Consider the following 27346-nt stretch of genomic DNA (forward strand, 5'->3'; position numbering starts at 1 on the left):
GACCTCTGAGGCTGGTATTAGTAATTACTTCACAAGCCTTACATTCCTGCTAACAACATTCGCTTATGAATAAGGTGGCCCCTGCAGTGGCAGCTTTACTGACTCAGTTCACCCCACTGCAAGTGATAAACCTTTTGCCATCACATTCATTTTTTGCATGACCTTGTGTTGGACAACAGCCACCACCTGGTAAAAGTGATTTGTTTTATTCTCCTTGTTTAAACATGCTCCTTATCTTTTATTTTTGCCTAATTGGCATTGTTTCCGCCTTTTTCCTTATTAGTTAATACATTATGCCATCCAAAATTCACAAGTTTATTATACAAGCAGCATTGTACAAGGGAAGCAATTAAATAGAAATAGAATAAAACACATACTTCCTATCAATTTTATTAAATATGTAAATAAAGAACACTTGGTGTCACAAGTATGGGCATGGCTTCAATGCTATGTCATATGTAGATTTCCCGCCTTCTTCATAGCTGCCAAGTTTTCAGATTGCTATGTGTGATACATAGCTGCCAAGGTTTCAGAATGCTATGTGTGACATTTTCTTAATTTCTGTGTAATTATGAGTGACATTTCAAGGACTATGAGTGACACTTTCTTGTGAGCAAAATCAAGCAATGGAGACCAGGTAAACATATCAGTATCAGAAATTACACCCATTTGAGCAACAAGAAACTTTCAGAAGATCTTGAAACTGCTGTAAACCACCAGAAATGAAAAGGCACTAATAACTGACAAAGAGTCTGTCCAGGCTATGTCACATGTAAGACCTGACCAAGCAGACTGAGAGGCCCCAGTGAGGATCTCAGCTGCTAATTATAATTAATTTACTCAGTCAGTGTGCTACAGGGTTAGTCAGGCTGTAATAATATGTTAGACCTCTAGTGCTAATAAATAAATAACAAAAATTAATTTATGGACTGCACTCACTGTGTCAGCTGCGTGGAGGGCTGGGGCACCAGTGCGTCCTGACAGCAGTGAGCTACAGGCTCAGACAGAGCAGTGACGTTGTAATTAAATATAATATACCGGTGGTTCTAAAGCTGGACGTCACCTGACCATAATTAAAGGAAAAGCCGGATGTGACTGACTCCTACGTATATTTAAATCAAATGAGACAATAGTAAATAATATTTGAAGATAATTGAGATCTGCATCACGCTCAGAGCTGAGTGGTGCTGCTCAGTACAGCCTGGGAGAGCAGGGAACAGAGTAGAAATTTAACGGGGTCTCAGACAGGCAGTGAGTGACCCTCTAAATTAAATATATAACAGGCACTGCCAGGTCCTGTATTTCTTAAATTTACCATGAGCCGGTTGTGAAACTACGTGTTACAGTGGAGGCTGGAACAAAAACAGAGCGGCAGGGCTCGGCTGAAACGCCCGGCCCCAGCAGCACAAAACTAAAATAATGCTGTTACAGCATATTTTACATACCAGCATTTGTAATGGGGCATGCTCGGACTAGGCAGTCTCAATCCGCGTGGGACGAACTAAGAATGCTGAGAAGCACTAGCCCACATCTCAGCTGCTGCCTTTTACCCAATATTTACCCAACATTACCGCAGCACCAGCTGAGGTGAGCACAGCGGAGAGTTAAAGAATCAGACTGACTACAAAAGGAAACATTCACAACTTTGAATCACACACTCCGCAACGAGTTCTGCAGCAGTGCACACACCAGAGGCAGTTAGTCTGAGTCCATTCTAATGATCACCTGATGCTGCCTCAGGCTCTGCCATGACTGTGCGACCCACTCACCGTCCGTAAACGCAGGTGCCCATGATGAATGAGGTACCAATAAAATGATTGCCATGACGCCTGGCGCAGCAGCAAACCAAAGCGCCATAATTGCCGCTCCCCTCACCACGTTACGTGAATGCCGTGCCGGACGGCCCGCAGCAGCTGAGCCATTGATAATGAATGCTCATTCCTACAGCCAGGGCAGCACCAGATCGGCGATTTCGGTCCCGCTTGTCTCTTCCTCTGCACCAACAGTGGTGTCAAGGGGACGCCACAAATGCGTGACGTTGCATGTTAGTGCGGTGATGCGGACCACCGCGCTAAAATGCGTTAGTATCACACCTGATGCGTGATACTTGACAGGTCTGGTGATATTTTGATAATTTTGTTGCTATCATGGGTCACGAAACAGCTTCAGAGGGACGACCGGTGTACCGACGGAGAGCGCGGTGCACCCACTACCTGAGCTGGTGCCAGGTGAGGTGGGGTTGTTCCTTCCCAGCAAATGGGTTGGGAAGACGAGTAGATTTACACGTATTAGGTGATATGGTTTACCTTTTTAAATAGCAGTAGCACTAATGGTCATGAGGAAGCAGCAGGAGACCTATAGGCTCCAGTGACTGCAGAAACATGTCGACCTAACATCTTTGCTAGTAGTTCTGTTACACTACTATTTGCACTGTTTTTATTAATTTAGGAATGCGAGGGTGTATATTAAAGTTGTTTTCCCCTATCACTACCTAATTTTAGAGCTTTTTTCTCTTTTCTTTTTCACTTACACACTATTCAGCACTGCTATCCAGTTCTTCACTAGACACACCTTGTTCACATCTGTGGAAATTTGTTTGGGACACCCTTGACTTGGTTACTAATATCTGCCAGGTCTGTTGTGGTTTCCCTACCTTGAAATGAACAAGAGATCCCAGATGATGAAGGGCGGTCTCGATGGTGGACTGATGGGAACTCGTTCTAATTGATAGCTTTTCCCTTTCTTGTCCATTGGGTACATGATTTGATTGGCCATTCCTGACTCACTGCTAATTTTTAGGTCCCGTGACCTTAAATGCGCGCAAGCGCATTGAGGAACGAGAATTCAAGTGCTCAAAATGCTCATGAAACCACCAGCTTTTTGCTGGCGTTTTCATGCAGTTCATGTGAACCACGTGTCCAAACATGAACGCGCATCAGCCTCCCTCCATTTGCCGCACAGCACATCAAAGGGCTTCGCCCAGCGTGCGCTCTGCGGCTTCTCGGCTTCTCCTCCCCTAACTTCCTTGCATTTCTCCTCCCCCTCCCCAGCCAGCTTCCCCCAGGCCGTGTTCCCTCATCCCTCGCACCCCCTCCTCCTTCAGCTTATCACATTCTTCAAACTAAAAATGCGTCCCCGCTTGTAGCATGCAGGGGCCTAAAGTGATTGCATTAACCAAACTAGTTTTCCTACCCAATTTTTTTTCCCGACAGATAAAGGTAAGTTGCATTTATATTTTCCATTTAAGGTATGTGCGTTGTATTGTGTATGTCTGTACGTAAACATCTACCAAAATCCCCCAGGATCAGAGTTCACTTACTTTTATTTATGCACTTTGACTGCTGCCCAGATCAGTGATGAGTGCTTGGCAAAGAATAAATAGTAATAATAAAATACATTTTCATGCAGATTTTAATAATGCTAATCAGTAAGTGGCCACATCAAAGGCTCTGTGCCACTTTCACCCACACAGCAACACTTACAGACACGCAACGCCACTCACACCCACGCAAGCCCGCTATCATCCACGCAACACCACACTCACCCACGCAACGCCACTCACCCAAACAACACCACTCACACACGCAACGCAACTCATCCACGCAACCCCACTCATCCACGCAACCCCACTCATCGACGCAACGCCACTCATCCACGCAACGCCACTCACACACGCAACGCCACTCACACACACAACGCCACTCACACACGCAACGCCACTCACACACGCAACACCACTCACACACGCAACGCCACTCACACACACAACGCCACTCACACACGCAACGCCACTCACACATGCAACGCCACTCACACATGCAACGCCACTCACACATGCAACGCCACTCACACATGCAACGCCACTCACACACGCAACGCAACTCATCCACGCAACCCCACTCATCCACGCAACCCCACTCATCCACGCAACGCCACTCACACACGCAACGCCACTCACACACGCAACGCCACTCACACACGCAACGCCACTCACACACGCAACGCCACTCACACATGCAACGCCACTCACACACGCAACGCCACTCACACACACAACGCCACTCACACACGCAACGCCACTCACACACGCAACGCCACTCACACACGCAACGCCACTCACACACGCAACGCCACTCACACATGCAACGCCACTCACACATTTACAATGCCAATAGCTCAAACTCTCACAACTGCGAGACCTATTGCATTGAAAATGCTGGTTGTTGGTGTCATTGATAGTCAGGGGGTTTAGCAGTCAGGGTCTTTAAACACTCCCCTGGGACCTTCCTTTGTGTTTATTTGCTATCATGGGTCAGCCATCCCAGGTATTTGCAGTAGTTTTAAGATCTTCTTAGAGTTTCTGGATGCTCAAATTGGTCTAATTTCAAATATTTATGAATTTCCCTCGTCTTCATTGCTTGATTTTCTTGCAAGAAAGTGTCACTCATAGTCATTGAAATGTAACTCATAATTACACTGAAATTATGAAAATGTCACACATAGCAATTTGAAACCTTGGCAGTTATGCGTATGGGAAGCACAGAAGCCCTAGTTGTGATGAAAATAGAGAAAGACATGCAGAACATTATAATTATAGTGATATTGTGGGGGGGGGCACTCCTCCTTTCCAAGATGGCCGCCACGCGCGACACTAGACGGAGCATTTCCACTCTCTAGGTCAGGTTCAAAGTAGGAGTTGACGGTGTTTCCGGACTCGCGCAGAGGGACACACACACACACATAACACACACCAACGCACAGTAGTAGCTGACCGGTAGGACCATGCCAGAGCCAGCCGCGGATCCCGAAGCGCCGCCCCGCTCCATCAACACGCGGCATCCGGTACAGGTTACTTTTTGCAACCTCTCACCGCGCACGGTCGTGCCCGTCTGGATCAATTTCAACGGCGAGCGGACGGACTACCGGGTGATCCCTCCCGGGAGGGGACTGCACATGGACACCTACCTGCGTGAGTCCTTGGGTGGGCCGGGGTATTTCAGTGGTTCATCTCTGCAGGGCAGTGTGCATGGACTCCTGCAGAGTGTGCCAGCCCATGCACTTTCCAAACAGCAGGGTTCTCTACTCGTTCTTGGGCGTGCATGGGTAGAGCATCATTACCCGTGTTATATCTATTATTTCTGTGATCTATTGTGTAGAGTCGCAATGGAAAAGCAAAACTTCGGATTTTAAGCCTGCAAACAAACACAGAGTAATGATGTGTATTTTTTAAATTGAGCACATGATTTAGCGCTTTTATGCATATAGCTTTGCATAGATTATTTTGATGCAGCTATAAATGTATCCAGTCTAACCTGGGATTTACCTGGAGTGTAAGCCAGCCCTCGGGGAATAGTTGGCACAACAAACACTAGAACAGTGACCAGCCAGTCACTACAGGAGGGATGGATTGATAACATGGTATGTAACAGGTGACTACCAGGTAAAGACAAAGAGCTTACCCATGTGCTCTGCCAACTGAGCTTTAATGATAAAAGCTGCACTTCAATGATGCGACATGACCAGAAATAGGAAAAAAAAACATTTCTGTCTAGGTAACTGAACAAAATACTTTATAAGTACATATAATATTAAACTTTTCTACGCAGGAAATTTACAACACTTCCATACAAGTCAGGAGTAAAAAATGCTTGTAATGACACCACAAATAACATTGTGCATTCTAATTTGATGTTAGCCTATTTCTTAAGGACGCAATATAGACACTGAATTAATCGTCATCTGACATAAACCCCTGTGTAGCGTGCCCTGCCGGAAGGTTAACATTATCGCCCACAGACCCTTGACTGTAAACTTGTGGATAGCTCTTTCTCAACTGGAGGCGCAGTTCACTTAGAGATAAGAATGTGTTGGGACCGGAATGTCAGTTGCATGGCGTACAGTCATGTTCCCCCTGCCCTTGGTATACTCTGTATCCAGGTTTTAAATGTTAGTCCCAGTGTCAGGCTAACCTAGGGCATGCGCAGAGGACTAGGCCTGTTATTGACATGAGTAAGGTCCTGGATTTGTCCTGTGACATGGAGGGTTGGACCGATTTTTGCCCTCGTAGACTTTCAGTGGACTACTGTCCCTTTCATGGGTTAAGTACGTAGAGCAATGGTGGCAGCATACCATGTTTTGTGAACTCACAGGTGTGACCAGACAATTCTAGTTTATATCACTAGAATGGAGGCCTACTGGCCCATTCATGTACAGTTAAGCTTCTATATAGTTTCCCATTTCCTGATGCTGACATCCTGCATGTATGTGCATAGTATGCATGGTGAAGGTGAGTGAGCCACATTAATGGAGGCATGTTGGATCTATTTTGGATACGCCCTTGCCTAGCCTCTGAGTAAGATGGAGGTTAGGTTCTTTTCCCAGACAGCCAAAGAGAATTCCCGATGTTCCTGAAGAGGAAGAGAGGAGACCTAGGCACAGAAGTGAGGGGAGTAGACATGGGGCTTTTTTTTTTAGAAATCTGCTCAGAGTAACTGGCCTGTGATTGGCCCCCTTTGTCCAGAATTAACTAGCCTGTGTGTGGCTACTTCTACCCGGAAGTAACTGGTTGTGCTTGACGGCATCTGCCCAGAAGAGACCGGTATGTGCTTAACGGCATCTGCCTAGATCAGACCGGTATGTGCTTGACTACATCTGCCCAGAAGTAACCGGTCTGTAAGTTGCCACATCTGCCAAGAAAAAATAAATCTGTCTGTGGCTGTGTCTGACCAGAGTAGCTGACCAGGGCATGGGTGAGCATGGGCTGTCGGCCCATGCTCCTCTATGTCTTCCTGCATCATGAACAGCCGGAAGAGACTGCACCTATGACCTTAACCAAAGCCTCGGACTGCTGCGAAATCCATCAGAGGTACAATCAAGACTAAGAAGACCCAGGACTGCCACCTTCGCTCCTGCTGAGCGCACTGCCAGAGTGTGGTCCCAGCAGACTTAGCAGGGTGTACGAGCAAAGCTGGTATGCCACCACTTAAGACAGAGAATACAATTGCGGTAGAGAGAACATGACAGTTGCACACATTCAACAAGGACTGATCCACCATGTGTGGTAAGACTCAAAAGGCTGAGGATGTGCAGTAAATACTGAGCACAATCACGATCGGTGCCACTATGGGCATCTGAGCCATATTCATGCTAATGCCTCGGACCCCAAAAGAAGGGGGGCCCGCCTAACCTAAAGAAAAACCAAGCCAGGATCGAAGCAGAGAATTGGTAGAGAGTTGACAGAGGTGCAACACTGTCTGATAGAGCCCAAAATGCTAAACGTCATTTTGACATAATAGTGTGTAGTGTTTCATTCAAGTGTGCGCTAAAGTACTTTTCCATTAAAAAAAAAAGGTAGCACTGGGATGGACATTCATTTATTGTGTTGTGTGATTGTTAATCTGTGAGCTCGTCTGCAACCACGCTATACTTCCCTGAGAATCCTGTTACTGCCCGTCTTTGCCACTGTTAAGGTGGTTGCTCTTTGACCAGTATGCAGAGCCATAGTATGATGGGCTCCGCCACTGCAGAGGCGAAGGGCCTCAGACCCCCAGGTTGAGGCCCACTAACCCCAGAAATGTTTGGTTGAGAATGTTTTCCTGTCAATGTTCTGCTTCTTCCAAGAGTTTTTGGCATGTCTGTGTCACGCTTTCTATACGCCATGGTTCACTGCAGCCAATAGAAAAAAGTTGACAAAGCCAATAGATGTTGCATAGGCGAAACCTATTGGTTTTGCCAATGCTTATTTTTTAACAGCGGGAACTGCATTAATTTCATCAGTGGCGGTGTCTTTGTAAGATGCTTGTGACACTTCTATTGTCCAGTGCTTGTATGTAAGCTCCGGAATAATCACCACTGATGCATCTGCTGTTGTGTGCTGTCTAGACCAGGCTTCTCCAATGAGTTGTTCATGAGGTACTGGTAGTTCTCCAGTGACTTTTATAACTGCCTCTCCTCGGTGCAGCCCCTCGTACATAATTTGAAGCTTTTACTGAGTTGAACTTATATATGTATGCCAGAGTCCAAAACAAGGATTTTCTTTTTTTTTTTTTTTGCCTAATCGCAGTCTTGTGGGAGCCAGCGCATCCCCCAGGTGGTCACATAGGACTCTCATTTGACTAAAAAAGAAAAACACAAATGTGGAGAGTTGGCCTCCTACGGGGTTTTGGGTACAGGGCCTGGTCTGCGTGGGGCAGGGATTTGGCTGCAAGCATGTCGTAATAAGATATCACTCCATGTTAAAAACAAAAAGAAAACAGAATTTCATTGACAAAAAACAAAGGTTTAAAGGTAAATTTATAGGTGAGGAATATAGTAATATTTTAACGTGCCTTAAAAAAACCTTGGAAATTGACTGAAAAAGCACTACAGTTTCAAAATAAAATACTGGAATTCATCATTTATATATAACTTACATTAGTATAAATTGCACTGCTTAAAACTTCACATATTAAACCATGGATATAATCTGAAATCTGTGGTGGTGCAGGTAATACTTTTTTTTTTTTTTTTAACTGTTGTGCTTTTTCAGTTAATATATACACATACGGACCTACAGTCTTTGACAAAGCTTACGTTTTTCTGGATCCAGAGATCACCAGAAAGGTAGAACTAGAACCCATAAGCCTGCTTTTTAGGTAGAAGCCTATTTAGCGCAGTTGTCTGGCTGTGAAAGGGCTTCTTGTGGGCATTCTGAAAGCTTCCTTGGGAATGCATTCCACCCATTGCTTATCATTGCCTTTGTGGTTTGTTACTTACGTTTTCTGGCTTTTGATTTGCTGCTTTATTTGTTTTAGGCTGACCAGCATGTCTTCGTCCCTCCCTCCGAGTAAAGCTTGTGCACCATTTTTTCCTTGTATCTTCCACGAGTCCTCGCTTTCTCTAAACCAGCCTTTAAATGTTTTTATTAATGTGTTGTATTTGCTGTGTGTTCAAAGACAGAGGTCAAATGTCAGGCTGTGTCTTCCAAAGGAGTTTGGCGTTTACTTTTCTTTCTCTGACTTCAAAGTTCCAGGGTTTATGTGACAATGTTGCCTGGTGCAGGGAAAGAATGTTTTTTGTTTTTTTCCTAGCACACAACAAATTGTAAATGAACGGTGCACATATTTCAGAATTGGGAAAGCACAAATGAAGCAAATTTTTTTTTTTTAATTTGGTAGTGTGGTTGAAACAAGTATTTTAACCCCTTCCATGCGTCTTGACGGCCCATGACCGTCAGACGTCACAGTGGGCGTGTGCGGAGGACGGCCGGGGCTGTCCGAACCGCACATGCGTCGGTTTTTTCAGCACCGCAGCGGAATGTCTTGCGGAATGTCTGCCGCGGCGAAGGTGTTAATAGAATCAAAACAAATCAGCACACTAGGGGATACATTTTCTCCACATCGTTTGTGCGCTGTCAGTAAAACTGTATGTTCCGATGAAATGGTCATTTCAATTGAAAATGCATTGTCTGTTATGACAGTCCACTAAAACTACATGCATCCATTACTACACTGTACTCCACCACACTCCATGCCACTCTCCGACACTTTACTCCACTCTAGGCCACTTGGACACACTCCACTCCTCCACTCTACCCCACGACACTCCAGTCTGACACTCTACAACACTCTGTCAATCTACTCCACTTTTCACCACTCTACTTGACTTTTTCACCACTCTACGCTACGACACTCCACACAGCTCTCCTCTACACCACTAACTTTTAGCGTTGCTGAACAGCAGCCATGCTGGTGTACAGCATGGCTAAAACACTTTGGCAAAGCGAATAGCTCTTACATAGGTGAGACCTATTGGTTTTGCCAATGCTTGTTCCACAGCATGTATTTGTGAAGAAAGCTGTGTTCTTCAAAGGAGACGATGGGCAATGTAGCACACCCCTCTCTCATACTGTCGCCAGTGAGTCCTCAAGAGCATGTATAATTAACCATATAGTACTGTCTCATTTAACATTTGGCACTTTATAGTATCCGTTGTGTATGTGCATTTATGCTGTAACTAGAGAAGTACACAGCGTATGTTCATGCACCAGTCCAGAGTGTTGATATACAGGTATCTGTGGCTGGTCAACAACTAACTGTACATACTTGTGGGAGGGTACAAGGGAATTGTGTGCTTATTCAGCCCATAAGTTGAACACTGATGAATGTGCATTTTGATGAGGCTGTGTACATGTTCTCAGATTTCAGCATAAGTCAATAAGGGTGTGTGCTGGCTTCTGCTGGTGTGACATTAAATGATGTGTATTCATGCTGCTTTGAAGGCTGTGAATACACATTCTTAATGTGAGACTGTAGATGTATCCAGGTATGTTTAGCCAGCTGTCCTGATGGCTATATTAGGGTTTTAATGAAAGACCGCATGAATGGTCATTTAGCTCATTCAATTGGGGAGTGTGAATGAGATGTCAATTCAGTTGGTTGATTATGTTTAACATTTTCTCTTGCTGATGGGTATAAAATATGTTCGAATGTTGTCTCGGAGTGAGATGAATTCTTCCTTTTTTGTTGCAACCTTGGTAGGTCCAGATTAGATTGTAGGAGATTGGCCCCTACCCCGAACCACAATCCCATCAGATCAAGCTTGGAGTTTCCTTCAATGTCTTTTATTTTATTTCTACCTATGCCGACTGAATCCGCATTCTGGACCTGCGGCGCATCTTGCATGGTATTAAACACTTGCTGGTTGAGGGTGTATATTACATCACCACAGGCAGGATGAGTGCAGCTATACGATATGTACCCCTCCTCTGTGAAATACATCAATACAAGAGAATGTATCTATACAGCCTCATAATAGAATTTCCTCCCCCCACAGTGCAGAGACGAGAGCCTTGGGTGGCAGTATGTGCCAGCATAGGATCAAAATGTGGCAGAAGGAGAATGGAAGACAATAACAATTTGTCTTTCTGGAACATTTTTATCCTCTAAGTCCTGTCCCATCACCATATCTCTGACCTCCACCATCCTTGGCATCAACTAATCTCATTGGGTCTTCCCGCCCCCAGGCCAATCACTCTCCTTGAATTTATCCAATTCTAGGTGACCAGCCTCATTGTACGTACATTTTAATCAGTTCTCCATGTCCTTACAAATATCCTATAAATTGTTTTGACCCGCGGCCCCCCATTATGTTACTTTGTTTGGCAGGTGGGGGATAAGTACTTCCATTTTTCTCTCTGAAAATAATTGGGATGTAGCTGCTGAAGGTATTCTAATCCTAGATGTTAGAAAATACAAACATAACAGTTGTTTAATAAAAAAACTTCTGCCAACAAATGGCATTTCACATTCACCTGCCCCTCACCGGGGCACAGAAACCCCAATATTTTAAATCAAGAATAAGAGATGAGGGTAACGCAGTCTGCTGCTCAGTAATGAGTATTTCACTTTACCCATGCTATCCTTAACAGGAAGTACTTAGAATGTTGCAGTGTATTTAGCATCTCATCTTACGCTGAGAATACAATTTATGTATTGAAATTGCACTGTGTGATGACATTGTGAATTACCCAGAGTTTGGTTAAATCAAGAGCTACATGAAACACATATATTAGTTAATGTGTTGAGTTTGCTGATCTGTCATTCCAAATGGTAAGACCAGGAAAAGTAAGTATTGCATCCAGAATGATATCTGTGGCTGATGGTCTTGGCGTGCCCTGCGTGTTGACATTTATCATTGGTGACACTGCGCTCGCTGAAGCTGATGTTGGTCACAGTGTCTCTGTGGACAAATTTGCATAATTATGTTAAGGGTACGCAACCTCAACAGCATCAACTAAATCATCCAACTATGGCAGCAGCCTCCCTGCAGGTCTTCAGTCTTTCCATTCCTAAACCTGTAGCATTCAATTATTGCATTTGCTGTTAGTCTGGAAATGGAAGGAAAACCAATTACTACATCACTGAGAATACACTGGGTTGAACGTCAAGGACTGGTAACCGTGCCTGCGAACATAGCGTGAGGTTTAAGGTTATCGGCTCAGAAAGGACAGAATGCTCCGATACCTGGCTTTTTCTTTTTTTAATCTGTTTCCGGGCATTTAAGTTTCATTGGCTCAACGACTAGTATGTATTGAGTTGCTAATGAAAGCTCAGTATCGAAGTGAAACGTCTTGGGTGACACAAAGCCACCTGTTAACCGTAGTGTGGTACGAACCCCTTACACAAGGCACCCAACCCCCCTGGCCTCCAGCCAAGGATATGGAGACACCCATGTGTAGAGTAAACTTGTGGATTATGACCACACTACTGAAAAAAGAATGTGGTGTTATGCCTAGAGCTGCTGACTTCGGAACTGGGAAACAAGGTTTGAATCCCCACATTGGCGCAACCTTCTGTAGTTCAGGGCAAATCGCCTTTATCTCCTTGTCGACCATGTGTAATGTAACTGGTGCTCATGTAAAGCGCTCCAAAACCTATGGGTCAAGGTCCCACTATATAGAAGTTGCCAAACAAGAGGACGCGTCAGCAGCTGCTGTCTCAGAACAAGGCTCACCTCGGGTGAAGATTCTAAACCGCCATTCTCAGCTTTCCACGGAATCTAGAAGCCTTTGGGTTCACCACAGATGGCTGATGATCATGCTGGGCCCACAGTACTTAGCTGGAACGTAGTTGCCCCACAAGAAAGCATAGTAATATTGTAATTGAGGAGCAGGGACATTCCCCTGTGTGTGCGGTTGCTGGGCAGCTACTGCGTGGGTGAGGAACTTGATGTTTGCCGACTTCTCGGTCTGTGGAGAGCAAATTTGTGCAATTCGGTGCATATGTAACAACTTTAGCAAAAAGTAGCTACTAGGGATGCGGATTCACAATCCCCATATCCTGGTTCAAGCCTCATCTTACTCTTAGTAGATGCAGTAGCCTGGGCGAGCCCACACAATAATGCAACAACAAACTGGAACAAACTTCACAGTGGGCATCTTCTCTCTCCACTCTGCAGCTGTGAGTAGAAGGAGCCACCGAGAAAAAAGAACAAAAACAGTCCCTGGCCACAAAAAGCATCCTCATAGCCACCTAATCCTAATGTATGATGCAGCTCAGAATTGAGGAGCATTGTCAAAGCGCGATCAATATTGCTGTACCTGGCTTGCTGTGTGTTTGTCGGCATCTGTTCGCTGCACACCTGGCTAGTTTTAACAGCACGCCAGGGTATACTAGTGCACTGATTGGGAACCGCTTCTCTATTGCACGAATCCACTCCTTTAATGCAGAATTCCAAATGGCAAACAAGACCTGGCTGTTCGAATAAGCCTCTGGGGCCTGCAAGCGCCTGGGGATACCCTATCAGGTGATTAGCAGCGCTTCCTAAATCCTGATTGATTGATTGAGTGAATGCACTGTGTTTGCTTCCCTTAGTAACCTAATACTGATGTGATCATTTGTTTCCTGTGGCGATAGGATTCATACTTCTAAAACAGTAAACCAAAACATCTAAATGCAGTGCATCAATGCCACTCTCATGAGCCTTCCAGAAGGTGGTAGAGCTTCTGATGAACAGTGCCACTAGTGTCCACCAATATTACAATGCTGTTGGAGAGTTTGGAATTCTCACCTTCATCACAGGCTAGCAGACATCCACACAGCATATATTTCCAGTGTACATTGTTTTTCAGTCGCTAATTTGGCCTTGGTAAGACGTTTTCTAGAGCCTTGAGTAAGCAAGCAAATTAGCACTAAGTAAGGTATCAACTTGTCTCTATACAATCTATGAAAGGTGAATGTCACCGTTGTTTGTGGTTCTGTCATTTCAGGTCATCTTTGGCTCTTCAGAGATGCACACACAGAAGACGGTCTGCTTGGCAACAAGAAAGAGTGGTTTATGCTGGGTCAGGCCGATGGGCTGCAGCAGCCTTTTCGCGTAGACATCACACTTCCCGGTAAGTAGTGCTCTGGCTGAGACACCCTTGCTAAGTGAGGTGCTCTTTCTGATATCAGGCACTGTCATAATCCACTCTAGAGGGCCACAAGGTGGGCAGGGATTACTGGGCCTAACTGTAAGGATTGTGGCCTTTTACTCCTGCTGTCCCAGGGCCCCGCTTACTATGGGCCCGGAGTAACTGGATCATGAAATACTCCTTCAGCACTTGACTGTCATCTGTGGCCTCGGTCGAACCGTCCAAGGTTCATTAGATGGAGGTAGATATAAGGTATGAATAAGCTCATAACTCAACAAGGCTGGTTGTTCAGTCCAATACCTTGCATAATAAAGCAATATTTATTATACAAGCAAACGCAACACACTACATAAATCACACAGTAGTTTCATAAGACTAGCACTCTAATGCTGAATGTGGCCATACAGCACCCCCACTCCTCCTCCCCATTTCTGCTATCCCTACCCATTACAAGGGTCTATAAACCCACCATCCCCTTGCTCCTCCAAGCGAAACACTGCTTTACTGGGTGCATTTCGGGAGATGTCCCCAGGTGCAGCCCGTACTAGAGGTGCGCTTCAAAGTCTGGCATTTGCTTTGAAAGTTCAGTTATCTGGGTGATAAATGTCCAACCTCGTACAATTCACCAAAGGCCCTGCTTCAGTCTTACCCAACCATGGTATTTAGAATGGTTTAGGGGATGGAGTACCTCTCCCCTACGCCCCACAACGAGCAGCTCACACGCATCCTCCCGTTGAGCCAGTTGCATATGGTGACTGCTTCCAGGTGCAGCAACTTATTCTTCGCAGTTCTTGCTGTTAAAATGGTGAAATAGCTGTGATGCTGTAGGACGACTTCTGGTCTCATTCCCAAGTCTCTCTGCTGATCGCAGTCACACCTCTGACACAAGTGACGGCCCTGTAGGGTCCTAGTGGTGCTCTCCTGACCTGGAGTCACAGGCTTGAACAAAGATCCCAACGAGGTTGGATCTTTCTGGCGATGGCCCTACAGTCTCCGTGGCAACAGGCCATGGCCCTCCAGTCTCAATGGCAACAGGCCATGGCCCTCCAGTCTCAATGGCAACAGGCCATGGCCCTCCAGTCTCAATGGCAACAGGCCATGGCCCTCCAGTCTCAATGGCAACAGGCCATGGCCCTCCAGTCTCAATGGCAACAGGCCATGGCCCTCCAGTCTCAATGGCAACAGGCCATGGCCCTCCAGTCTCAATGGCAACAGGCCATGGCCCTCCAGTCTCAATGGCAACAGGCCATGGCCCTCCAGTCTCAATGGCAACAGGCCATGGCCTTCCAGTCTCAATGGCAACAGGCTATGGCCCTCCAGTCTCAATGGCAACAGGCCATGGCCCTCCAGTCTCAATGGCAACAGGCCATGGCCCTCCAGTCTCAATGGCAACAGGCCATGGCCCTCCAGTCTCAATGGCAACAGGCCATGGCCCTCCAGTCTCAATGGCAACAGGCCATGGCCCTCCAGTCTCAATGGCAACAGGCCATGGCCCTCCAGTCTCAATGGCAACAGGCCATGGCCCTCCAGTCTCAATGGCAACAGGCCATGGCCCTCCAGTCTCAATGGCAACAGGCCATGGCCCTCCAGTCTCAATGGCAACAGGCCATGGCCCTCCAGTCTCAATGGCAACAGGCCATGGCCCTCCAGTCTCAATGGCAACAGGCCATGGCCCTCCAGTCTCAATGGCAACAGGCCATGGCCCTCCAGTCTCAATGGCAACAGGCCATGGCCCTCCAGTCTCAATGGCAACAGGCCATGGCCCTCCAGTCTCAATGGCAACAGGCCATGGCCCTCCAGTCTCAATGGCAACAGGCCATGGCCCTCCAGTCTCAATGGCAACAGGCCATGGCCCTCCAGTCTCAATGGCAACAGGCCATGGCCCTCCAGTCTCAATGGCAACAGGCCATGGCCCTCCAGTCTCAATGGCAACAGGCCATGGCCCTACAGTCTCAGTTGCAACAGGCCATGACCCTCCAGTCTCAATGGCACCAGGCCATGGCCCTCCAGTCTCAATGGCACCAGGCCATGGCCCTCCAGTCTCAATGGCAACAGGCCATGGCCCTCCAGTCTCAATGGCAACAGGCTATGGCCCTACAGTCTCAGTTGCAACAGGCCATGGCCCTCCAGTCTCAATGGCAACAGGCCATGGCCCTCCAGTCTCAATGGCAACAGGCCATGGCCCTCCAGTCTCAATGGCAACAGGCTATGGCCCTACAGTCTCAGTTGCAACAGGCCATGGCCCTCCAGTCTCAATGGCACCAGGCCATGGCCCTACAGTCTCAATGGCAACAGGCCATGGCCCTCCAGTCTCAATGGCATCAGGCCATGGCCCTCCAGTCTCAATGGCATCAGGCCATGGCCCTCCAGTCTCAATGGCATCAGGCCATGGCCCTCCAGTCTCAATGGCAACAGGCCATGGCCCTCCAGTCTCAATGGCATCAGGCCATGGCCCTCCAGTCTCAATGGCAACAGGCCATGGCCCTCCAGTCTCAATGGCAACAGGCCATGGCCCTCCAGTCTCAATGGCATCAGGCCATGGCCCTCCAGTCTCCGTGGCATCAGGCCATGGCCCTCCAGTCTCAATGGCAACAGGCCATGGCCCTCCAGTCTCAATGGCAACAGGCCATGGCCCTCCAGTCTCAATGGCAACAGGCCATGGCCCTCCAGTCTCAATGGCATCAGGCCATGGCCCTCCAGTCTCCGTGGCATCAGGCCATGGCCCTCCAGTCTCAATGGCAACAGGCCATGGCCCTCCAGTCTCAATGGCATCAGGCCATGGCCCTCCAGTCTCCGTGGCATCAGGCCATGGCCCTCCAGTCTCCGTGGCATCAGGCCATGGCCCTCCAGTCTCAATGGCAACAGGCCATGGCCCTCCAGTCTCAATGGCAACATGTCATGGCCCTACAGACTCAATGGCAACAGGCCATGGCCCTACAGACTCAATGGCAACAGGCCATGGCCCTCCAGTCTCAATGGCAACATGTCATGGCCCTACAGACTCAATGGCAACAGGCCATGGCCCTACAGACTCAATGGCAACAGGCCATGGCCCTCCAGTCTCAATGGCAACAGGCTATGGCCCTCCAGTCTCAATGGCAACAGGCCATGGCCCTCCAGTCTCAATGGCAACAGGCCATGGCCCTACAGTCTCAGTTGCAACAGGCCATGGCCCTACAGTATCAGTGGTAACAGGCCATGGCCTCAACTGGGTCAGTGGCCTCTCTTGGCATACAGGATCACAAACACAGGTAATCGCGCCAATGCGTTCATGACATTGGCTGACAACCTGTATTTTCATGGCCGCCCCGGCGGGGGTTTCTGACTTCCGTCAGAGAGCAGACTGCCGCCTCGCAGCACCCGACCCAACTGGCCTGGGCTCCTCACACTGCTCACAGGATCCTCTCTTCCTCCAGGGTCTTTCTCCTCACAGGTCATCATGCTGGTCTTGGCGGGCAGGCAGAAGGATGGTGTTCCAGGCACAGAGCAAATATTCTTAGCTCCTGTGTTACTAGAGTTGGGCCTATTGGCCCCTCAGGTAAAGTTCTGTGGTTGTGTACTTAACTCATCCATGGCCTGCATGGATTGTGTGTAGCGCAGGACAGTGCATGATACTTGCATTTGCATGCTGGGATGCACCCAGGGACACCTCCTGAAATCCACTGAGGGACGCAGTGTTTAGCTTGGAGAGAGGGGGGGGGGGGGTTAAGGACCCTCATTGTGGGGGTGGAGATGGGGGAGGGAAGAAATCGGATGGGGGTACACTGCCCCCTTTAGCATTAGAGCACCTGTCTTAAGTGACTTCTAAATGATTTAGGTAGTGTGTATAATACATACTGGTTTATTATGCAAAGTACTGGACTGAATAAACTATTGGGGACTATTACAATGAATGTGCTAATGAGGTTCTGTGAAATTTGAATAGTTTCTCACAATTCCAATTAAGCGCAGCATATTTATTAAGCAATCTGCTAATACATTGAGTTTATTCTTTTATTTCTTGCATTACATATTGAAGTAAAAAATAAAAAGTCATGAGTTATTTTCGACATATTGGGTTCGAATGAACTCTGAGCACTCAAAACCCTAATGAAAAATCTTTAGTAAGAAGCTTATGTTAGGAAGCTTCCTTTGTTTTTCTGTTCTCATTATTTATAACCTTCTGAGATGGGTACACTGAGGGGGTGCAGTTTTGCGTCTATCAGATTAGACTAGTACAGTTGTTGTCTAAGTGCAATATTGAACAGGTCAGTTATTGTGTGTCAGTAATGGTTGGTTTACAAACTGCTTTTTGTTGCCATTTCCTCACCTTGACACCAACAACCCTGCGTATCGGTGTCCACTTTTTTAGCTGCAGGTTGACAGCGGGTGTGGCTGTTCTCCCTTCCCAATCTCAGCATCTGCCTCTTTGCTCCTGCCTGAAAGAGTGAGAACACCTGCCAGCGCCTCATCAACTGCAGCCCATCGACTCGCCACCCTCCCATCTAATGATCCACGTGCCTTCCATCAACAGAAGGAAGGCTTGCAGTGCTCCAGGCGAGACGGAGTCTTTGCCTGCTGTTAAGCCTAAGTGGACTGGTCCACTCTCTGGTCACTGTGCCTCATACGCTCTATTTCCTGGGTTACCCTGCCACGCTTATTCACTTCTGACCTATTTGCCCATCTTTCATCATGAGGCCTTTCTCCTGGGCCGGTCCATTATGGGTCTGGTTTCTGGCCCCTCTCCTTAATGTCCGCAAGACTTCTTTGCATTGTATACCATCCCAACATGGAGGAGTCACCCTTGCTCTACCCACTGACTCGCTGCTTCTGCATGGATGGAGCACATAAAATGATGCAGCTCACAGACACTCCTGAAATTGCACCTTCCCATGACACCAAAACTGGGATCACAAATCCCAAGCTTAAGTATGTGGTTGGCCAGACATGTTTCTTACCAAGAGGCTAGCTATGTGTGTGCCGCCTCATGCAACTGAGAGCCTCCACAAATGACCACAGACAAGGATTTCATTACAAGACCGGAGGCTTCCATTATGCAAAGGCTTTTATTGCCGCTTCCAACTGCAGCCCTTTGAAGAAGGTTAACACATCACAAAGATAAGAATGTTCATGAAAGAGTACAAGTATCTGGGGTGCAATGTCATCTTCCTCTTTTACTATCTGCTTCCAGCAAGATAAGTATACTCTCGCTTACATAATTGATCTTTGCCTCTTAGCAAGGAGCTATGTGGTTCTTTATATAATATAGAATGTTGACTATGACTAGGAATGGTTTCGTAGTAACGTTTAGGTTGTTTATTTCTAATGTGTTTATATGTGGCTCATAACCTTTATAATACCACTCTCCAGCCAATTTACGGCTGGTTCAGGTAAGTTCTTGAGGTGGTATATTCGTTCGTTTTGTCCGCGGAATTATATTTTAAATCACAAAAGAAAGAACGAGCGCGTGCATTGTGCTAACTCTAAATAAAAATGCAGATACTACAGATTATAAACATTTTATTGTGGGCGTAGTGGCACGAAAAAGGGAGGAGGAGCGAGCTCCCCTTTGAGTGTTTTCAAAACACCCCAGTAAGCAGAGGCCTTACCGTTTTACAAGCATGCCGAGGTGAAGAGTAGGGGTGGGCGGAATTTGCGTAGAAGCGCTACGCAAAGCTCAGCGAAACAGTAAAGAATATCCGCGAGCACGCAAAAGTTCGGCAAAAATGCGGAATTGCTTGTTCTGCCCGTTCGCAATGCTTCTTTCCTGTTCGCGAACGCTGTTTGCATGCTCGGGGAGAAATATCTTGCAAACTCGCATTTTGAAAGTGCGAACAAGCAAAAAATTCTGTGGATCGTGGAATTTTTGGCAATTCCGTGTTCTCCGCGGAATGCAAAATTACCCAAATTCCACGAGCGGATCGGAATTTACCGCCCAGGCCTAGTGAAGAGCAGTGCGTCTCGTGCTGCTGGACACCGGCTCTGCTATGAGCGTCAACAAGGGAAGGATGGTGACAGTCCATCCTTTCTTGTTGATGACATAGCAACAGCCCCTATTCTGCCAGCTGCCACGGCCGTGTTGAGCGGAAAAAAGCTCACAGGGACACAAATGATTTACATTTATACAAAAATAAACCAATAATCAGTACACTGTTGCCACCCTGTGGTCAAAACGTGTAAAAACCACCAGAGCTATATTTTTTTTATCAACAAAACTTAACGTGTAACAGCGAAATAAGACCTGGGTGACTCCTTCACCTTAAAAAATATAAAAGAACAAAACTAAAGGGCTTACACATATGTATGTATGTTGTGTATATATATATATATATATATATATATATATATATTTGGCATGATAATTAAATATAAGGAAAGATGGGGCAAAACAGCCCAATATTTCAGAATACCCCGGAACTGATGGGGCATAGTATTAAAAAATTATTTGAAGAGGAGCTTAGATCCTCTGTTAAACAGGCTGTGAACGCCGCACTATCTAAGAGAAAGAGCGAATCCCCTATAGAGGAAAACTATTTCTCTCTTTCAGATGGAGAGTCCCCTACTACCCCTGAGCCCCGGAGAGGCTGAAAGGTTTCTCAAAAGAGGAAACTCATTTGAAAAGGCATCCAACTACGCCTACGGTAGCCCTGGCGCTAAAATAGAAATTGGTGCTCGTAGTACCACTAGAGAAATTGGCCACCTGGACGGGGCACATGGAAGATTTGACCGGAAAGAGTGACTTTCTTGGCACAAAAGATTCTAGAGACCGCTTCACATCAGCAGGCAATATATTGTATGATAATCTTAAATAAAACTCAATGGTACTACACCTAAATGTACACACTCATTTCACAAAGAATTCACATTCTACAACATTAACTGTCACTCCCTTCCAAAACACCAAGCACATATTTTAATTTTTTGCAATCTCCTGACAGATAATCAACCTTGTGCTGTCTTTTTAACAGAAACCTGGCTACAGGAAAGTTCAGCCCCTGATGTAGCTGCAGGTCTTCCGCCATTATCAGGAAAGACAGGAGGAGAAAAACTGTGAGCGGCATAGGGATTATCTATAAAACTTAATTTTAATGCAAAACAGAAGATTGTCTTGTTGAAGCTTTTACGCTGAAAGTAACGCTCCCTCCCCCTAGCCACCTCAGTCGATGTGTCTGACGCCTGAACAGAAGATGGGCTAAGCTCAATGTCCAGACTTTCAATAAGCTCCTAGTTGACAGTAGACCTGCTTTTAATCAAATCACGGTAAAATCCAAAAATGCATACTACAAGCTGTAGAAACATGCATTCCTTTGTCTACTAAACGTTCTAATAGACACCTGCCACCAACCCCCTGGTTCACTGATAGGCTTAAAAGTGAAAGTGAAGTGTAAAACGTTAGAAAGATGCTGGAGAAAACATTGCAATAAAGATTCGAAAATAAAATACAAAAAAGCCCTAAGCAAATATCATTCTCTTTGTAAAGTGCCCCCGCAGAGTTTTTTTCACACAAAATCCTCCAGGCACAAAACTGTTAAAACGCTATTCAAAGTGGTAAAAGAGCTATCCGGCTCTGAGACCCAGACAACTTCCCCTGCTCTTACCCATAGTTAATGTGAAGAACTTGCTCTCTATTTCACGGATAAAGTTGAAAAGATACATTCTGCACTGCTAAGCAAAAACTCTTAAGGTACTCTACCAGAGGTTGAGATCACTTCCAATGCCATTTGGGACCCTCTGATGACAGATCTTACCCACAACATTAAATCCTTCTGCAAATTGGAAAACTGGACCCCCTTGGAACCTAGCTTCTTTAATCACCTTTTGGCGAACATTAAATCTGGCTCTCCCGTGACTTACTTCCTTCTCATGTGCTTAAAAAGCTTGATACTTCCATACTTAGGATAATAATGGAACTCTTAAATGCATCTCTACAGGAGGGTATAGTTCCGCTGGAATGAAAACATGCTATGGTGCTCCCTCTCTTAAAGGAAGCCAATTCCGACCCTGACACTCCGTCTAACTTCCGCATCATCTCATTGCTCCCTATCTTTCTAGAAATTCTGGTTAAGCACGTTAATGGTCAGTTGACCTCTCTTATTGAATTTCCAAACTTTCTTCATACTTCTCAATCAGGGTTTAGAGACGGTTTCTCCACTGAATCCTCTCTCCTAGGGGTAACTGAAATGTTAAGGCACCAATTAGATTAGGGTGAAACAGCAGCACTCCTTCTGCTGGATCTCAGCGCTGCTTTCGACACGGTGTTTCACTACGTTTTGGTGAGAGCTTTGCAGTCATTGGGCTTGGCGGGAATGGCCTTGGAGGGGCTCTGTTCCTTCTTAAAGAACCGAGCTTTCCAGGTCTTCTCTGCGTTGGCAAGCTCTAACTCAAAGCCGTCCCCATATGGAGTTACACAGGGCTCGGTGCTGAGCCCACTACTATTTAATATGTATGTCTGTACATTAGCAGAGGTTGCTGAAGAGGCCGGTTTGTCCCTTTTTCCCTATGCTGATGATACCCAGATCATCTTTTCCCTTTGTTTTTCTAAGGGTTCTAAATCCACAGTCCTTCAGTTAGGAGTGAGTAAAGTTGCGTCCTGGTTGCAAAACAACCTGCTCAAATTAAACGGGGACAAGACTGATGTTGGTGCTGTGGTCGGATCACGCTCTTATCCCTTTCGCCGTCACATTACGGGGTGAAGGACTGGAGGCTGGTAGACGCTCCGTCCTGCAGAGACAGTGGAAAAACTTGCTACCGGAAACCATTGGTCCAGCCCTGGCACTGAATCCTCCTGTTCTAACTTCTAACACGAACACTAACACTGATGCGAAGGCGTTGAATCAATGGATTGGCGATATGGTGGAGTCTATTGCTCCAGTTAAACGCGTACTGTCACGGAGGGAATCCCCCTCGGCCCCTTGGTTTTCAATGGAGCTGAGGGCAGAAAAGTCAGCCTGCAAAAGGCTGGAGCAGTTGTGGAGGGCGAATTACTGCGAATTGGCAAGGGCCCGCTACAGGGAAGCCGTCCGCAAGCTTCAAAAATCAATAAAAAAGGCAAAAAAACTTTTTATCGCTACGTCCATCCAGCAAGCAGAACATTCCAGTAAAGAAGTCTTTAAAATAGTGCAGTCTTTCTTCAAACCCAGATGCATTGAGACGGAGGTTGTTCCTTTAGTGACACTGTGATAACATTTCAGAATTCTTTGATGATAAAATCAAGAAAGTGTACAGTACCTTTTCCCTGTCTAGGCCCACTATGAAGGCAGATACGGCTGAGGCCAGTGTTCCCCCTGTGTCCCTATGCCAATTCCAGCCAATTTCGCTGTCTGAGGCCCTGCAGGAAATAAAGAGGTGCAAATCAGGGTCGCCAGATGACCCTTGCCCTCCAAAGCTCTGGAGTCTGATGGCGGATTCAATTGCGCCCACTCTCCAGCATATATGGAACATGTCGATCTCCACAGGGGTGTTTCCTGACTGCTGGAAACATGCCACGCTTCTCCCTCTGAAAAAGAAGCCGAATGGGGATCCGGAGGATCTCAGCAACCTACGACCAATCTCGCTATTGGCTGCACCAGGCAAAATGTTGGAGAAATTGATCCAACGTCAACTGAATAGGTTCACGGAGGACAACAAAATTTTGCATGAAACTCAATCGGGCTTTAGGCCCGGCTTCAGCACCGAGACCGCTCTGATCGAGGTAGCTGAGTCAGTCAGGTGGTCATTGGATTCAGGGGCTTTTGCTATGCTGGTGCTCCTGTATCTATCGGCCGCCTTCGATACGGTTAACCATGGCAGACTCTTACATCGACTGGCGGAGATAGTCCTACAGGACCAGGCGCTCGGGTGGCTGCACTCGTATCTGTTTGACAGATCACAGAAGGTGGTGCTTGGCGCCTACTCCTCTAAACCTAGACGGCTGGGTTGCGGGGTCCCTCAGGGTTCGGCACTCAGCCCGCTTCTTTTTAATATTTACTTAGCCCCACTCTTCACTCTGATTGCCAACTGGGGAGTCACAGCAATCTCATATGCCGATGACACCCAACTTGTTTTCCCGTATTCTGAGGTGTCGGAGGCAGCATTCGCAAACTTCAAGGGGTGCCTCCGCGATGTAGCAAGTTGGATGAACACAAACAAATTAAAATTGAATGCGGATAAAACCGAGGTGATTTTCTTCGGGAAAGGTTCTCGACCAGCGGCGGGGCTGTGGTGGCCAGCTGAGATGGGCCCAGCGCCTCTCCCCAGCTTAAAGGCAAAAAAACTGGGGGTGAAGTGGGACGACAGCCTATCCTTCTCACCCCACATCCAGCAGGTCGTCGGAGTGTGCGTAAGCAAACTGAGGAATTTGCGAAAATTTCTCCTGCTGCTATCTGAAGGATGCCGAAAAACGGTAATCCATGCCGTGGTCACCTCAAGGCTGGATTATGCTAACAGCCTCTACCTGGGCCTTCCTAAATATCTAATCCAACGGCTGCAAACCGTACAAAATGCGGCTGCGAGGCTGATAAAGCATATTCCGTTCAAGCAGCATGTCTCTCCGCATTTGCATAGGCTACACTGGCAACCTGTGACAAGCAGGATCAAATTTAAGGCTCTGACCTTGGCCTTTAGAGCCTTGCATGGAACCTGCCCTAACTATTTAAGAGCTCGACTCCCCAGATATGCACAAGCAAGATTCTTACGCTCCAACTCTATGCTTCAACTACTCGTCCCTCGAGTCAGAAGGGCGCGTTTGGGTGGCAAAACCTTCTCGGACAACACTGCTAAGCTGTGGAACACTCTGCCGCCGGCTATACAGTTGGCACCTTCAGAAACTGGTTTTAGGAAGTTATTGAAGACTTGGCTCTTCTCCCATATAGGCTGAGTCATTGGGCCCTGTCCCACCACGTTACTTTTCGTTGCCCCCCCAGCGCCGGGACACCTCTGGTTGAGGTAACTGATCGCGCTTTATAAAAGGCTGTATTATTATTATTATGTCATGATCTTAGGTAAAAAACAGGACATTTGGGGACCACAACATTGTCCCTCTGAAATGGGAGCTTTACCCATGCCGGTGAATTATATTCGGAATTTGGGTTTCATCGTAGACGAACATCCGTCGATGAAACAACAAGTCGCCAAAGTGTCCTTTACACTTTTACTGTTCTGAAATGGCTAAAGAAGATTTTATGGATTATTCCTCTCAGCACAGAGAACAGTAATCCATGCCCTAGTTACTTCTAGATAGGACTACGACAATGCTCTTTATCTGGGTTCCAACAAAGCAACGATCCAGAGGCTTCAATTAGTGCAAAACGTCTGCTGCTAGACTGCTTTGTCGTGTTCCTAAATTCTCTTCTGTCTCTGGGTTTTCTTGTGACCTACACTGGATGACAGTGGAGAAACTGTTCAAATTTAGCTTTGTGCTATATGTTTAAAATTAAAACCGGAGTGACCCCGCAATATCTTAAAGATCTGGTTAAACATTAATGGCTCTCACGTCCTCTGCGCTCTGCCCAGCAGACTAGGTTTGTTCTCCCTAAAGTCAGACGTATTGTTATGCAAGGTCGGCCCTTCTACTATTTAGGACCGATCCTATGGAATTCTCTACCTGCTTCCCTACGTGAGAAAACTGTTTGGTGCCTTCCGCAAGGGTTTAAAGACTTGGTTATTTCAACGTTTTATACTTGTCCCATCTCACTCACTACTTTCCTTTTCCTACCAGCCTGGCGCCGGGAAACCTCTGGGGTAGCTGTGTGCCCTACAAATTCAATTTAATAATAATGGAAGAATCCATTTTCGACCCCCAGGACAAATATGACACTCTAAAGGAGGATGTAGAACAACCTTCTACGTCGCAGGAAATCAAAGACCACTTCAGGGGAAACATGTTTAACCCTACTAATATAAGACATCTGCGAAGCGCGGAATGGTGGCCAATGGACCTCGTTTCCAAGTATCCATCTCATTGGGTAAGAAAGCCCCTAGTCAGAGAGACCCATAACCTTCTTAGGAAGGAATTATCAAGACCCTCTAAAGTAGACAAAGTGTGCAACAGACCTAATTTGGATCCAGAATTAATAACCCTTCTATTTTTAAATTTGGAAAGGAATAGAGAAATATCTAAAACAATGCCAGGACAAACTCCTGGACATTCTAGGTCCTCTTACTCGTACCCTTGACATGGCTGAGGACGCTAGAGGTAACGAGACCCCTATTAATGTCGACCTCTTAAGAGGCTGGGTTCAACGGGCTGTTTGCATCCTAGGTAATGCTAATGCAAACCTGATTATGGTAAGGCAGAAAGCTATGTTAATAAGGATGAATCCTAAACTCGCAAACTTCTCAACCAAGGAAAACATGGGTGGCACCAAAGGCCTCCTTTTCGGAGGCGACTTTGTAAAAACCTTAGGGAAATATGTGTCTACCTTTTACTGCCTTCAGCAAAGCACAAACCAATATGCAGAAGGTCTTTGGCTCATGCCAATGTTAAAAACAGGTTTTTCCCTTGGAATCAACTACCAACCAATAAGCCACATTCAACCATACGTAATATAAATCACTTTCATAGATGTGTACTTTAGAGAACCCAGCATATAATTATAAACACAAAATCACAATATAATACAAAAATCACAAATGTATTCTATATACATCAACACTGATCACTAATACAATTCTTTCAAAAAGCAAACACTGTCCAAAATTCTTAAAAACAATTCATATAGTAGGTCAATCAACAAAAAGAGAAGTGACATATTCAAAATCATCAACAATATATTAATTCGATTGAATCTATAGTGGAGTCATATAATACTGAAAGTTTTCTGACTCAATAGTTCCTCGAATTTAATACCACAGGAGCGTCAACGCGTTTCGGTGTGCTAACAAATTTTTCACCACCTTCATCAGGACCTTTCAAGATAATTGTCTCTATATGGGAAATAGCACAAAGTCTTGTGTGCCTCACTAAAAATTAACGCAGAGGACAGAGCTCAGTATCTGCATATTCTCCACTCCGGAGTCCTCAGAATGGAGGTTGTATTATCTGATTCAGTTCAAGTGTGTGCTAACAGCAACGTCACCACTCATGGCAGATGAAGTCCGTGCTAAACAACATTGGTACCGATCATCAAATACGTAAGGTATATTTGGACCGTTCACGTACTTCTTGGTTAAAAACAACGTTGAAAGTCTGAATATGAAAATAAAAAATTTATATTGTAGCTCACGTGTTCGTTAAAATGCAGTTGGCCCCTTAGCGTGCTATTGTTTGTATTGATGACCGCTTCGCCCTTACGTCTTTACTGTCCTCCGTTTTCCAATCAGAAACTGTCTCAATGGTTACCATCACAAGGATCCTCGGGTTCGAGTAAACTATTGTCATAATAAACGTCCAACGCCGCTCTGCCCCCTTTTTGGAAGGGCTACCGACAAAGCACACATTTTTACCCTCAAATAGGGAGTAGCAAGAGAATCCGGTGGGGAAGACCAAGATTCTCAAAC

At 46.2% G+C, this 27346-nt stretch overlaps 1 protein-coding gene across 1 annotated transcript in view; it reads left to right on the forward strand.

Moving 5' to 3' along the window:
* The first annotated feature begins 4698 nt into the window (after positions 1 to 4698).
* VHL (von Hippel-Lindau tumor suppressor) overlaps positions 4699 to 27346 on the forward strand; it is a 31310-nt gene continuing 8662 nt past the window's right edge. Inside the window, exons 1-2 of the mRNA XM_078661680.1 lie at positions 4699 to 4969; positions 13748 to 13873. Of these exons, the coding sequence (XP_078517806.1) occupies positions 4783 to 4969; positions 13748 to 13873 (313 nt within the window). The 5' untranslated portion in view covers positions 4699 to 4782. The remainder of the gene's footprint in view (positions 4970 to 13747; positions 13874 to 27346) is intronic.

The sequence above is a fragment of the Lissotriton helveticus genome, chromosome 9 (genome assembly GCF_964261635.1).
Source record: "Lissotriton helveticus chromosome 9, aLisHel1.1, whole genome shotgun sequence".
Lineage (NCBI taxonomy): Eukaryota > Metazoa > Chordata > Amphibia > Caudata > Salamandridae > Lissotriton > Lissotriton helveticus.